At 54.3% G+C, this 15192-nt stretch overlaps 1 protein-coding gene across 2 annotated transcripts in view; it reads left to right on the top strand.

The window, feature by feature from the left end:
- Positions 1–15192, top strand: part of INPP5A (inositol polyphosphate-5-phosphatase A) — a 168719-nt gene that overhangs the window by 100581 nt on the left and 52946 nt on the right. For both annotated transcript variants that reach the window (XM_019728303.2, XM_019728304.2), the window contains exon 6: positions 8318–8421. In XM_019728303.2, the coding sequence (XP_019583862.1) occupies positions 8318–8421 (104 nt within the window). The remainder of the gene's footprint in view (positions 1–8317; positions 8422–15192) is intronic.

Genomic DNA, 15192 nt, shown 5'->3' with positions numbered 1-15192 from the left:
GATCTTACTAGACACCAGGCATTGGTGTGTCGTGTCCTCCAGCAACCAAGCTGAGTGAGTGATGATGGAGGGGACGTTCCACAGCACGTGGCAGGTGGGGCTGTGCCACAACTTACACATGTACTGGCCACTCCATTGAACTTGTCCTTTCTTTAAGGACCATTTGCAGACATATTTTATTACTGAATCAGATCCGACATAAAGTACCCGCTGGCCCTCGGTTCACTTAAAACCATGTGTTAGAGGGACTGTGACCTCACCCAGGGCCATTGTCAGTGACAGGAGCTGTGACGGTGACAGGCAGTGGGTGCACTGAGCACTCGTGTGTGTGAGGAGCACATGTCAGTCAGGACGCTCACAGTGGCCCAGCACAGCAGGTCACTGCTGCCCCACGGCGGGGGGCGGGGTGTAAGGTGGGGGGAGCAGGGTGGGGGGCCGACTGGCGTCTCAGGCGGGGGTGGGCTGCCTGCTGTGCAGCCCCTGCTCTCTGAGTTCACTCTTCTGCCTTGAATTAAATTACAGCACAAGCAACCCAGAATTTTTGAAAAGTTTGAATAAACGTTTAGAATGAACTAGCCTGAATTTTAACAAATAACTACCTAGATAGAAATTTCAGGACACGCAAAAGGTACAGCTGAAAAGGGATGAAAGTGTTTCCAGTTTCCGGTTCAACATGTGAAGAGCTTGGAAGTCGCCGCTCCCATCCTCACAGCAAGAAACAAGCCAAACACACTGGAATTAGACGGCTCTTCTTAGACCCCTCGGTGCAGCAGCAGCACAGGACAAACCACTGCCCCCAAACTGCAGAGACGGGCAGGTGGCCCTGGGACCCCAGAGCTTACCCGGAAAAGACCGTTGCTGCAGCCACACTGGTCGGAACAGCAAAAGGTGCTTGAGCAATGCTGGGGGCTGAGCATGGGCTGGCTGGAGACAGAGAGATGCCTGGGGACCCAGCCTTGGGGGGTGCCCACCACGTTCTCATGGTGATGATCAGAGGAAACCCCTCCTTGTGCTTCTGGCAGGGACGGGGAAGTAGCTGTTCTGAAGTCTGCCCAGAGTCCCTGTTCTTCACTGGAACCCATTTCCTCAGGGCCCACCCCCCTGGGGTCTCAGCAGGGCCTGACCGGCACCAGCCCCTCTGCCTTCCTGCCCCCACCTGACGTAGGGCTGGTGCTGAGAAGCACGTGTGGGGCACATGCTGACAGAAATACTGAGAGCTAACATTGGACAATAGAACATTTCCCTCACCATCATCACAGCAAGGCCTCATGATGGAAAGTCCTGCAAAGCTCACACTCTGTCTGAGAAGGAGTCACAGGAAGCCCACTACAGCAGAGGGATAGGAACAAGGACACTGGAGGGTGTTTTAGCCTCTTACCTTACAGGAAACATAGCCCGGCAGACAGGAACAGAGCCTGGCAGACAAGAAATGCAGCCTGGCAGACAGGAACAGAGCCTGGAAGACAGGAACAGAGCCCGGCAGACAGGAAACGCAGCCTGGCAGACAGGAACAGAGCCCGGCAGACAGGAAACGCAGCCTGGCAGACAGGAACAGAGCCCGGCAGACAGGAACAGAGCCCGGCAGACAAGAAATGCAGCCTGGCAGACAGGAACAGAGCCCGGCAGACAGGAAACGCAGCCTGGCAGACAGGAACAGAGCCTGGAAGACAGGAACAGAGCCCGGCAGACAGGAAACGCAGCCTGGCAGACAGGAACAGAGCCCGGCAGACAGGAAACGCAGCCCGGCACACAGGAACAGAGCCCAGCTCCTCGCCAGATAGACATAAAGTCTCATGTGAAAGGCTTGTCTACCACAATTCTTTCAACCCAATTATTCATGAGCTACTTTCAACAGAAAACTACAAGGCATGCTAACAGGTAAAAATGCACTCTGAAGAGAAAAAGTGTGCATAAGAACCAGACTTGGATATGGCATAGATTTAGAATGATCAGACTGGGAGTTAAAAATCACTATGATGAATATGCCAAGGGCTGTAATGGGACAAGTGGGCAACATGCAAGAAAAGATGGGCAACATAAGAGGAAAGATGGAAATCTAAGAAAGAATTAAAAGGAAAAGCTAGAGATCAAAAACACAGAAATGAAGGATGCCTTGGATGGGCTCATCACACTGGACATTGCTGAGGAAAGAATCAATGAACTGGAAGATATGTTACTAAAAACTTTCCAAACTGAAAAAGCAAAGACAAAAATAACAAACAAATAAACAAAAACCAGAACAAATGTCTAACGACTGTGAGACAACTACAATAGGTGTAGCATGTGTGTAATGGGAAAAGTAAGAGAAAGGGACAGAAGAAATACTTGAAGCAATAATGACCAACAATTTTCCAAAATTTATGATGGACACAAAGCCACAAATCCTGAAAACTTAGAGGCATCAAATGGGATAAATACCAAAAAATCTACACCTAACCATATCATATCCAAAATGCAGAAAACCAAAGATGAAGAGAACGTCTTGAAAGAAGTTGGGGGAGGGGTGGGCGGGAACACTGGACCTATAAAGGAACAAGGATGAGAATTACATTCAACTTCTCTTCAGAAACCATGCAAGTGAGGAGGGTGGTGTGAAATGTTTAAGTTGTTGAAAAAACCCTCCAACCTAGAATTCTGTATCCAGCAAAATTGTCCTTGAAAAGTAAAGGAGAAATAAAGACTTTCTCAGACAAACCAAAGTTGAGGGAGTTCGTTTCCAGTAGTCCTGTCTTGCAAGAAATGTTAAAAGGAGCTCTTTGGCGGAAGGAAAATGATACAGGTCAGAAACTTGGATATACATAAAGAGTGTTAGAGAAAGAATAAAATGAAATATTTTATTTTTCTTATTCCTGATTGATCTAACGGATAAGTTTCGTTCAAAGTATTAATAGCAACAATACATTGGGTGAGTATAACAAACAATGGGTTTGGAGGGAGGAATTGGGATTTCTCTGTTAAAATGAACCTGCACTATTTATGAAGATATATGGTGTTATTCGAAAATAAACTTGGATTCATTGTAAATAAACTTGGATTCGTCTGTATATTGCAGACTCTTTGGCAGCCACTTATGTTTTTTAAATGGAGTATAATTGATATGCTAAAAGAACAGAGAAATTAGAATCATATGAAATGCTCAATTAAACCAGAGAAAGCAGAAAAGGAGTGGAACACCAAAAAAGAAATGAAGAACAAAGGCAATAAATAGAAAAGTTACAAATATTACTCTAACTACATCATTAATTACTTTAAATGTGAATGGTCTAAATATACCAATTAAAAGACAGGCTGTCAGTGGTTTAAAAAAACAAGACCTAACTGTGACTTGTCTACTGGAAACCCACTTAAAATATATATAGACACATAAAGACAGAAAGCAAAGGGATGGAGAAAGATATACCCTGCAACGCTGATGAAAAGAAAGCAGGAGTAGCTATATTAATTTCAGACAGACCAGAATTCAGACCTGGGGAAATTATCGGGAATAAACAGGGCATTACGTACGTAGTGGAGGTCAGTTCTCCAAGAAGACGTAACAAACCGTAATGTGTACACGCCCAACAATAGCATCAAAATGCATGAGGCCAGAACTGCTAGAGCTGCAAGGAGGAGCAGATGAATCCACTGTGATAGTGGACTTAAACACCCTCCCGCAGAGATGGGCAGACCCAGCGGGCAGAGAATGAGCTGAACTCAAGGACTTGACAGAACCATCAGTCGCCTGGACATAATTGACATTTATAGAATAATCCATTCAGCAACAGCAGAGTGCATTCTTCTCAGGTTACATGGAACATTCACCAAGACAGACCACATCCCGGGCCATAAAACACACCTCAACACATTTAAAACAACAGAAATCATACAAAGTATATTTTCAGACCACAATGGAATTAAGCTAGAAATCAGTAACAGAAATGTAACTGGAAAAATCCCAAAATACTTGGGATATTAAACAACACACTTCTAAATAATACCTGAGTCAAAGAAGAAATCTCAAGAGGAATTTTTAAAATATTTTGAACTAAATGAACATGAAAGTACGTATAGGTTACAAAAATTATAGGATGTAGTGAAAGCAGTGTATTTGTAGCAGCAAATGCATATATTAGAAAAAAGTCAGACATAAACTCAATAATCTAAGCTTCTGCCTTAAGAAACTAGAAGAAGAACCATTGAAATCCAAAGTAAGCATAAGAAAAGAAATAAAAACTGAAGTATAAATCAATGAAATTGAAAAGAGAAGCTCAATAGAGAAAATTAACAAAACCAGAAGTTGGTTCTTGAAAAGATCGATAAAATTGATAAAGCGTTAGCCAGGCTAACCAAGGAAAAAAGAAGACAAATTACTAATAATATTAGAAATGAAAGAGGAGCCATCACCACTGATCCTTTGGACCTTAAAGGGATATTAAAGGTGTATTATGAACAAATCTGTGCCTATAAATTTGATAACTTGGACCAATTCCTTCAAAGATACAATCTACCAAAACTCATCCAAGGAGGACTAAATAGTCTGAATAGGCATTTACCTACTAAGGAAATTGAATCAATAATTAGAAACCTTCTAAAAAAGAAAACATCAAGCCCAGATGGTTTCAGTGGTAAATTTTACCAAACACTTAAGGAGGAAATTCTCTGCAATCTCTTCCAGAAGACAGAAGCAGAGGGAAACTTCCTGGATCGTTCTTTCAGGCTAAAGAAGGAGGATCACGTGATCACATCAATAGGTAGAAAAAGCGTCTGACAAAATCCAACACCCGCTCATGATAGAAACTCTCAGCAAACAAGTAATAGAGGAGAACGTCCTCAACTTGATGCAAAAAGCCACAAATATCTAAGACTTAGCACTGAGAAAGTAGATGCTTTTCCCCCAGATCAGTGATAAGGAGAAGCTGTTCACTCTCGTGTATCTAACCTCGTAGTGGAAATCTTGGCAAATGCAATAAGACAAGAAAACGAAATAAAAGGCTTATTTTTTGTAATCATAAAACAGCTCTAAGGGCCGGCCCCGTGGCTCAGGCGGTTAGAGCTCCATGCTCCTAACTCCGAAGGCTGCCGGTTCGATTCCCACATGGGCCAGTGGGCTCTCAACCACAAGGTTGCCAGTTCAATTCCTCGAGTCCCGCAAGGGATGGTGGGCTTTGCCCCTGCAACTAAGATTGAACACGGCACCTTGAGCTGAGCTGCCGCTGAGCTCCCGGATGGCTCAGTTGGTTGGAGCGCGTCCTCTCAACCACAAGGTTGCCGGTTCGACTCCTGCAAGGAATGATGGGCTGTGCCTCCTGCAGCTAGAAAAAACAGCAACTGGACCTGGAGCTGAGCTGCGCCCTCCACAACTAAGACTGAAAGGACAACAATTTGAAGCTGAACGGCACCCTCCACAACTAAGATTGAAAGGACAACAACTTGACTTGGAAAAAAGGCCTGGAAGTACACACTGTTCCCCAATAAAGTCCTGTTCCCCTTCCCCAATAAAAAAATCTTTGAAAAAAAAAAAAAAAAAAGAATACTGTTTAAAAAAAAAAAAAAACTGCTCTAAACTTAAAGTCTATTTTTTTAACAGAGGACGAAGGCCTCTCCCACCCTCACACCTCCCCCGATCTTTCTCTTTCCTCAAAGTTGACACAGGTTTTGTCTTGAGCAAAATTGCCTTCCTGCAGTCCCCACCCCATTCTGCATTTACATAAAATACTGCAGACCCTTGCTGTGCAGCATGGCTGTCCCTGGTGAATGCACTGCTGGTCTGTCTGTGTCGGCACACACCTAGTGCGTTGAGGGCTGGGGCCAGCTGTCCCAGAGGTGGGTGTCTGTCCAGTGGACATTCATCCTGGGTGGCGTCCATCCTGGAGCATCTATGCTGGGGACATCTGTCCTGTGGTGTCGATCCTGTGGGTGTCCGCCCTGGGGACATCCATCTGGGGGGTGTCTGTCCTGGGCATCTGCCCAGAGTGTCTGTCTGGGGTTTCCCACTACCTTGCCGCTCACGAACAGGCTCCTGTACCTACTGTGGTGTGTCAGCCTTGGCCATGAGGACCCCGGCGCCTGAACAGACTTGTAGGAAGAATGCTCTTCATCCTCAGGCATGGGTGAGGCTGACGCTGAGCCCTGGCTGTTGGCTGAGGGCCCTTGGGGAGGGCAGCATGGAAATGGACACGCTGCCCTTGTCGGTGATGGACAGTGTGAGTGGTGCCACCGGCTCCCCACCCGGGGGTCAGCAGGTCTGAGAGCCCCACAGGCCACCCCTCCCAGCGGTGATGGCAGCAGCTCAGTGTGATCGAGCACCTTCCAGTACAGGACGAGGTGACCACCTGGGAGGAGCGGAGGTCACCTCGTGGGCCCGGGGCTCCCCTTCCTCTTCCTGCTCCCGTGCTCATCCCTCTAGACAGGCCCCACCCCCTCGCTCTGGCAGTGGCTCCCCTGTGTGTGAAGCGTCCCCCTCCTCCTTCCCGGCTGGCCTGGCTCCTCTGTCAATGTCACTCAGGCCTCTCCCTGTGGCCATGTTCGGTAATGGTGTGTGCCCCGTGCCGTGGGGCTCCGTGCCTTCTCCCAGGATGACACTGTCCCCAGCCTTGTGCACCCAGAGGTCCAAACCACATCCTGTGTCTTTATCTGTGTCCTGTGTCCCATCTCATGTTCCATGTCTGTGTCCCGTGCCCATCTTCTCTGTGCTCCAAGGGGCCGGAGCCATGGAAGGGACTGGGGTGAGGTGGATGGTGAGCCCACACTGCAAGCTGAAGCCCGTGAGAACCGCCGCGGTGCCCGTGGGACACCTGTCCTCCTCAGGGCCTTTGTCCCCACTGTTGTATTATGTCATCTGCCTGCCTCATGGAGACAACGTGCCGTGCTTGTGCAGGCCCTCGTCCACGTCCCCCCAGTGTGACGCCAGCCGTGTGGGTGACATTTGATAGGTTCTGTCCTACAGAGGTGGTAGATGGTCGCGGTAGGAGCTTCTTGTGATCAGACGTGCTTCTGTGACATTTCCAGTCACAAATGGTGTTATGAATGGAATCAGCCACGTGGGGGTCACTCGTTTACTTACAGAAGCCTGTGGCCCCGCCCCTGGGGCTGGGCCTTCAGAGGTGACAGTGATTGGTAAGGGGACCTCAGGGGACCAGCTTCAGAACCAGACGCAGTGAGGTCATCTCAGTGCATCATCTCTGTGTTTGGGAACAAGAGCAGAAAACAGTGGGTACAGCGTGCCCATAGCTCTATCCCAGGAACAGCTCCATTTCACGTGCTCTGTTCCATGTTACCTAAGTCGCTAAAATTCTCGTCCAGATGAACACCTGGGGCTCCAAATGCCCACCTCTCGTGCTGTGCTTGTGCCTGGGGTTTGCTCCTTACCCAACTCACAGTGGCAGGGCCTGGCGCCCTGTCCCAAGACAACTGCATCCCTGCCTCACGCCTGTGGGTCCCTGGGGTGGATGGCCCTCCAGAAACTACAGATTCGAGCTGCTCGTGGGACACAGAGCATGACCCCTCTGACAGCACAGCTAGTCGTTTATTGGTCCCCAAGAGTCTCCTAACATCACCCTGGCGCAGGCATTGGTGGCCTAGGAACAGAGGGACATGAGCTGCGAGGCTGGCAGCTGGTGGGAGCAGGTCCAGTGGCCGTCTGGGCTGGGGTCTCCCTGTGTTCGTCTCGGCAGGCCCACATGCTGTGGCATCTTGTGGGGAGGCTGGCAGCCCCCCATTGACCTGGGTCCCCCACAGGTTTGAGGAATAGACTTGTGCATTTGTTCACCAGACCCCACCAAGGCGTGGGGACCCCGTCTGAGGGAAGGCTCAGGCCCAGGCCCAGGCGTTAGAGAACCAGAGCAGCCCTGTGTGCAGGGGGTCAGCCGGTGACAGGGAGGCGGCCCAGCTGGTTCTGGAGCGCACGAGCCGCATCGGTGAGGTGACAGGCAGGTAACTGGGGAGTGCCCCTCTGTCCCTGTCTCGCATAGAAAGCCTTTGTCCTTGGGTATGAGTGATGTTGGCTGGATGCACGGAGGAAATCAATGTTGTTAAATAAATTCGTATTAAGGTGTGAGCAAATGGTAATTCCACAGCCATCTTAAGTATACTCACGTTTTAACAGAGGATGCCAATTAGCCTCCGTAAATCTACCGGCTGGGAGCTCTTAGGGGATAATGAAGTGCAGTGTCACATTCCAGGTGGGGCGGCAGTGTGCCAGCCACGGGTGTCCCCAGGAGCAGCTGGCCTGCCCGGGCCCCACAGGGCTGCGTGGGCGGGACGCGGACCCCGTGCAGCGCTTGGCTGCTGGCTGGGGTGTCGTGATGAGGCGACTCACGCCATCCCTGCTCTCTTCCAGCTAAGAAGTATAAAAAGGTCACTGGCAAAGAGATCTACTCGGACACGCTGGAGAGCACGCCCATGCTGGAGAAGGAGAAGTTCCCGCAGGACTACTTCCCCGAGGTGGGTCACGCCGCCGGCCCGGCCTCACCGTGCGGCTCCTTTCCAGGGCGCTCACGGCAGAAGTGAGGCTCGGGACGTGGACACTTACATTCACGTAGGGGCCACCTCGGGCTGTCATGCTCGTGTTCTCTTTCCAGGAGGTTCTAAAACGTGCGTGCGTTCATCTGGGTCTGGATCGTCTCAGGCAAGGGCTGAATGTGCCATGTTTATCGTTATCTCAATCGGTAAATTTTCTATTAATTTCAGGCAAAGGAACCGTCCCCAAAGGTGTAGGAACATAATCATCAGTTCCCTTTGGGCCTGGGGTGCTCGGGGGCCTCCTGGCAAACCTGGGTGTGAGCGGGTAGATCTGGCCAGTAATGCCACGTGGCCCAAACAGCCACCTTGTGTGGGGGCACGACCCAGGGGGCGTGTTCCTGTCCCGAGTGTGCGATGGGCACTCTGGCTGGTTCACAGATGAAGCCTGGGGGGGGGTGCGGCCAGCGAGAGGCCCACCTGAGAGCCGGAGCTCGGGTGCTGCCCCCATGTCCCCACGGTAGTGGCTACTCCACACAGAGTTCAGGAATTAGGGAAAGTGTGGGGCTATTTACCACTGAGCACTCAGACACCATCAGAAAAGGTCATGTGTTTCCTTTGGGTTGTAATGTGTTTTCGTATAGTTTTATTGCTTTTAGGTAGCCATCACACTGCACGCACAATTTTGGATTCTGGTATTGTTTAGTAAACATAGCCAGTCTCCTAATCCAGTGTCATTCACGTGTTGATCCAGAGTTGGTCACCCTGTCCTCTATCGTCCTATAAAGCATGGGCAGATGTGACGGTGACACCGAAGCACTTAGGTGGTGAAATAGAAGACTGGGGTACCTGCCTCCCGTGACGGGCACGCTCAGCAGGTGACCGCCATGCTCGGAGCCGGCTTTAGCAAAGTCACACTTGATTGATTTGCGTTACCGCCAAGCCCGGGTGAAGGGACAGTGGCGCCTCCATGAAGGACGGGCAGTCTCGTCACGCTGAGCACCGCTTCCTCAGCCACTGTCCCGAGCCAAAGACTCGGTGTCGGGCTGGCCTCCCCTCCCGACCGCCCGTGGCTCTCCGCTGCCCAGCTGCTCATGAGGTTGGAGGAAGACACCGGAAAGCTCTGGAAGCTCCGCCCTCAACCTCCCAGGAGCGCAGCTCGTCCGAGCCCTGGTGCTCCTCCCTGAACGTTGGCCACGGTGGCTCCTGTCGGAGGATGGGGCCAGTTCCCTTGCAGGCATGAGAGTCGAGAAGTCGGTTTCTGAGTCTAGTTATGGCTGAGCTCCCGGCCCCTATCCCCACCCCGGCCCACACTGGCTGGGTCCTCGCCTGAGAGTGACCAGGGGCCGCAGCAGCAAAGGGGGGGGGTGTCTCGGCCACTTCCCGGACCTGCCACCTTCACAGCCAAAGGAGAGCAAGCTTAAACAGGTCCCCTGGGGTTGTTGGGGGACAGCCATGAGCTGGCCAAGAGGAGGCTCTGAGGGTCCCAGCTGCCCTTGGCAGTATCCAGTGTCCTTGGCTCAGGGCCCAACGCTCACTAGGTGAGAAGCCCCAGGCCCCTCTCTGTTTCCATCACTGGCACCACTGGCCATGTGTGGCTGCGCTGGAAACCTGGGCTCGTCCTAGCTCTTCCCTTCTCATCCTAGGGTCCAGTCCCAGCCCAGGAGGGGCACTGACCCCCACCTGCGGCTGGCTGAGGGCCACCAGAGGTGTCAGCAAGGGCCACAGGCACCAGGAGGGGCCCTGCACCTGGGAAGGAAGGCGAGGCCGACTGGGGGTGGCTGTGGGGGTGGCCAGGGCTGGCTGTGACCCCCGGATGGCAGGTGGGCAGTGCTGGACACAGGGCCTGCATGGTGACGATTCAGGCTGGGGGGGCGCGGAATCTGAGACCACACCCCCCCACCCCCCCAGCAGTTCAGTATCTTGTGTGGAATTTCTCCTTTAATTGCCACTTTAAACTTTTGAACTGTTGCCAATGCTGAGCCAAGGTAGTGAGGACCTGCCAGGTGTGCTGGCCCCAGACTGAAGAGGCGCCCCGGCCCTTGGAGGTGAGCTCTCCGCTCTCCCTAGCCCCCTCCCTCCTGTGTGCCGGGGACGCCCATGGACTTACCCCCGGGCACGCCCTTCTCCAGCCTGTGGCCCTTGCTGACACCTCTGAGGGCATCAGCCCCGCTCACACAGGCTCCCCGAGGGCCAGATGCACCCTGAGGCCCCCGCATGTGATGGATCCTAGCGTGTGGCCTCGTCGCCCCAGGAACACGCATGGCCCCCCTTGGGGCCCCCTGTCCTCTTGTCGCATCTTGGTGACCCCAAAATTTCAGTCCTCTCACTGCACATTTGTCCTCAGAGATGAGGTCACTGGAGGCTGCCAGCGTCTGTGGGCTGTGAGCGGTGATGCTCCCTGAAGAACAGGCTTCTGTGACAGCCGTGTGTCCTTTAGGGGACAGAGGGGCTGCGTGCCGTGTGGGACGATCCCCGTGGAGGAGGCACCACAGCAGGCCCCTTGGGCCACCAGCCTCAGGCGCTCCTGACCCCGCTAGCATCTCATGGCTCCCGCCACCTTTCCCTACGTGGGTTCACTGTATGGACAGGCTCCTGGCCTGCCCCAGGCTCTCAGGCTCTGCTGGGACTCGATCCCCAGGTCCCAGCATGTTGGGTTGGCAGCTGTTTTCCCTCCAGTGCCAGGCGGCATGGGGCAAGGAGGCCCGGGGCTCGGACTGACGGCCTCAGCTATGGAATCCCACCTTCCTGGCCACCTCCCCCCGGGAGGGCAGACACCCTGGTGGGGCTGGGGCATGGCCCTCGGCCTTGGTGATGGACAGCGAGGGCCCACCTCCTTTCCCTGGGTCGCCACACTCAGCAGACCTGGCCCCAGAGTGACCGCACTGCCACATCCACAGGCCACAGGGAAAGTGCATCTCTGGAAGGAACAGACCTTGGGGTGTCGCTGGGTGGACCCCAGTCTGTGGACTGGAGAGCAGCCTGTTGCTGGTATGAGGTGACCATCATACCCAGGCAGTGGCCTTGCTAGGTGGCCCTCGTCACTCCCATCGATGAGATGCTGCCACATTAGGAATAGTCTCAGTGTCGGTCCATTTGGTCTTATGACACGAGGCTCTGCAAGTGAAGTCACAGTGCTTCTAAATGTTAGCCAAGCTGTCCCTCCATCCTGGTGAGGGGACCGAGGCGTCCCTCCGTCCTGGTGAGGGGAACAAGGCGTCCCTCTGTCCTGGTGAGGGGACTGAGGTGTCCCTCCGTCCTGGTGAGGGGAACGAGGCGTCCCTCCATCCTGGTGAGGGGAGTGAGGTGTCCCTCCGTCCTGGGAGGGGACCGAGGCGTCCCTCCATCCTGGTGAGGGGACCGAGGCGTCCCTCCGTCCTGGTGAGGGGAACGAGGCGTCCCTCCGTCCTGGTGAGGGGACCGAGGCGTCCCTCCGTCCTGGTGAGGGGACCGAGGTGTCCCTCCGTCCTGGTGAGGGGACCGAGGCGTCCCTCCGTCCTGGGAGGGGAACGAGGCGTCCCTCTGTCCTGGTGAGGGGACCGAGGTGTCCCTCCGTCCTGGGAGGGGAACGAGGCGTCCCTCCGTCCTGGTGAGGGGAGTGAGGTGTCCCTCCGTCCTGGTGAGGGGACCGAGGTGTCCCTCCGTCCTGGTGAGGGGACCGAGGCGTCCCTCCGTCCTGGGAGGGGACCGAGGCATCCCTCCGTCCTGGGAGGGGAACGAGGCGTCCCTCCGTCCTGGTGAGGGGACCGAGGCGTCCCTCTGTCCTGGTGAGGGACTGAGGGGCTCTTGTGTGAACTCAGCAACACCGCTATGTCTCGTGTACCTTGGGGCACTTCCAGGTTGCTGAACTCTGCAAAGCATCTTCACCGTCAGGGTCGGTAGGGGCTCTGGGCGCCACGTCCGCGAGGCCGGTGCCCGGGGGCCAGTCCTTGAGCTTTATTTGAACACACGTTGGGGTGGGAATTAGTTTAAGACGGATCTTCTTCTTTTATTGCCATCACTTAAGGATAACGTAAGTGTAATTACCATCGTGGAAGCTATTCTAGATAATTACAGCCCAGTGCGCAGAAAACTAACAAAACTTTCTCTGCTGATTTACGACTGCTCTTGGCTGGCATGAATTTCAGATGCCGCCTCTGGGAGCAGCACTCCAGGTAATGGGAGACCATTTTTAAAACGCAGAGTGAGTGGTGCAGTCGATCAGGCCGTGCCGTCCCTTCCTCTCGCCCGCGCGGAGGAGCTGGCCGTTCCCATGCATCACGGGCACCCCCGCCTCGTGTGAAAGATGAATTCATCTCAGTAATGCTGCAGGGCGGCCTTCGTGGGCGGCTGGGCGCCGATAGGCCCTGCGCAGCCCCTTTCTCAGGGCTGATTTATGCCGTCTTTTAGTAGATGAAACCGCCTGGATTCCCAATCCATCTGCTGCCTAAAGGAATCCTATTAACAGGGGTCTGAGCAGAGCCTTCATATTGTGGGTGAGCGATGTGGCAGCCCCTACCCCCAAGCGTGACGTGGCTTCAGTTCATGGTGATAGCCTCTCGGAGAGCCAGAGCAGCCACCCCAGCCCCTGCCGGCCCCGTCCACCATCGCCCGGCATCCTCAGCAGTCTTAGGTGGCGGCCGGTGACCAGAAAGTGTGGCACATAGACATTGGGTGGGAGCAGATCAGCAGGCACCTGCCCAGCCTGCACCTGCTCACTCTGCTGCCGCTGCAGAGACTGTGACCCAGAAACGTCTGTGCGTCCTTCACAACCTGCCCGCCCAGGAGCCTGTCGGGCTGGAAGGGACAGACGGGGAAGGGGCCACAGCTGAGTCCTACAAGCCCTACTTTCTGACACTGAGGGGTAGAACGGACCCGTCCTCCAGCGGCCAAAGGAAGGGGTCATATTGGTGGGCACCATGGAGGGGAGGGGGCTTCAGGGACCCTCTTAAATGCAGGAGTGCCTGGGGCGGTGCCAGGTGAAGGAGCTTGGACCATGGCCTTGAGGTGTCTCCACATTCCAGAGTTAGGTCCAGAGTCGGGGGGTCGGAGGGGGCAGCCGCCCAAGCCGGGGTGCAGGGCCCCTCCTGGGGGGGCAGGACGGGACAGAGGTTGGCAGTGCTTGGGAACAGCCTCTCAGGGTCACTCGGAGGGGAGGGGAGTCCCTCGGCTGTGCAGGGACCCACACAGCAAGCAGTGGCCTGACGGAAGATAAACTGCTGGCTCCATAGGAGGGACCAGGGCCGGGCCTGGCAGACAGTAGGTGCATGTCAGACCCCTCTCCCTACCGAGCAAGGTGGCTGTCCTTCTGTCCTGGGAAGATGTCCCTGCGTCCTGCTCTGGAGATAGGGGCAGTGGGCCTTGCCAGGGTAGCGTGGATCCATCCCACCCCACAACCAGTGTGGCTCCCGCTGCAGCCTGCCCCGGGGGTGGGTGCCTGAGAGCACCAGCGACCCTGCGTCTGGAGTCCGGCCACCCACTTGCCTGCTCTGTGCCCTTGAGCCCAGTTCTTAACCTCCGTGCCTCAGTTTCCTAGTGCTGACACCCGCCCCGTGTGCTGATGAATGGGGATGTGTTTGTGTGTATCAGCGCTGGGCCCACCAGACCCCGCAGACCAGGCTGCGCCCCATCAGGCATGTGACACTGCACTTGGCGCCTGGCGCCGTCACTGCAAATACAGGTCCAAACCAGGGTCACTTGGTGACGCAGAGGCAACGTAAGACATTCACCTGGAATACAGCCAAGAGAGACGACCATTGGGGGTTGGTGCTGACCTTCAAGGTGACCTTGACAAGAGTGCTCTGGGACAAATGGCTGCGAGGGCTGATGGGAGAAACAGGACCCCGTGTGCAGACACCGCCTGTGGAGTTTGTTGTTAGGGAAGTAAAACACTGAATGGGCTGGGAGCTAAGGGGTTGTGGGGTCCAGGGCAGCCCTCAGGTGCCGGGTTGTTTGTGTGGCGTCAAGAAGCCCCTCCTCGAGTCGTCCTGTCCGCTCCTGTGGGCCCTTCTTGCATGTAGGGAGCACACATCATCAGTGCTTAGGTGGCTTCTCGTGTGGTTACCGCCGTCCCTGCGTGCCGGCCCACGTGACAACCGGCCTCGCCTCCCACCCCTGTCTGACCCAGGGCCCATCTCCTCACCCCGTGTCCCATCCCCACGTGCAGTACCAGAGAGAACAAAATACACGACACCCTGCCCAGGAGAACCAGGCCTTTTCATCCAGCTTCCTCGTTTGCCGAAACGTGACTGGGGATCCAGCAAGGTCCCTCAAGGTTCCTGGCGGTTGCAAGGGGTGCTGGGTAGTTACCCTCCTCCCCAAACTGCTTAGGCTCTGAGGCTACCCTGCTCGGTGTGGCTATTTAAATTAAAATTAATAAAGATAAAACGGCAACATTGGGCTCTTCTGTCATACACTTCCAGTGCTTGGCAGTCCCAGAGGCCAGTGGCTCCTGTACTGGGCATCGTGACACAGGCATTTCCATCATCTCGGCTTGGGCATGAATGGACGAGATGGTCCCTGGCACTGGATGAGGCAGGCACCAGCCCAGTGGGTGTCTGAGCCACAGTTGCCGACAGCTGTGGAGGGGCTCAGTGTGGGTCCCGCCTGACACCCCCTGCTTTGGTCCTCTCACGTCACAAACCAATGAGAGGAGTATGGGGAACAAGTCACCTTTCTCCAAGCTTCTGGAACAAAGGTCATTTGGGGAAATAGGGGAAATGTAGCAGGAATAAATTCTGGGTTTCTCAGGTCGGATGCCCTCTGGCGCCACCAATG

Source organism: Rhinolophus sinicus, linkage group LG07 (assembly GCF_036562045.2).
Source record: "Rhinolophus sinicus isolate RSC01 linkage group LG07, ASM3656204v1, whole genome shotgun sequence".
Classification (NCBI taxonomy): Eukaryota; Metazoa; Chordata; class Mammalia; order Chiroptera; family Rhinolophidae; genus Rhinolophus; species Rhinolophus sinicus.
Note: the sequence above shows the minus strand (reverse complement) of the source record. Positions and strands in the feature narration are given on the sequence as shown.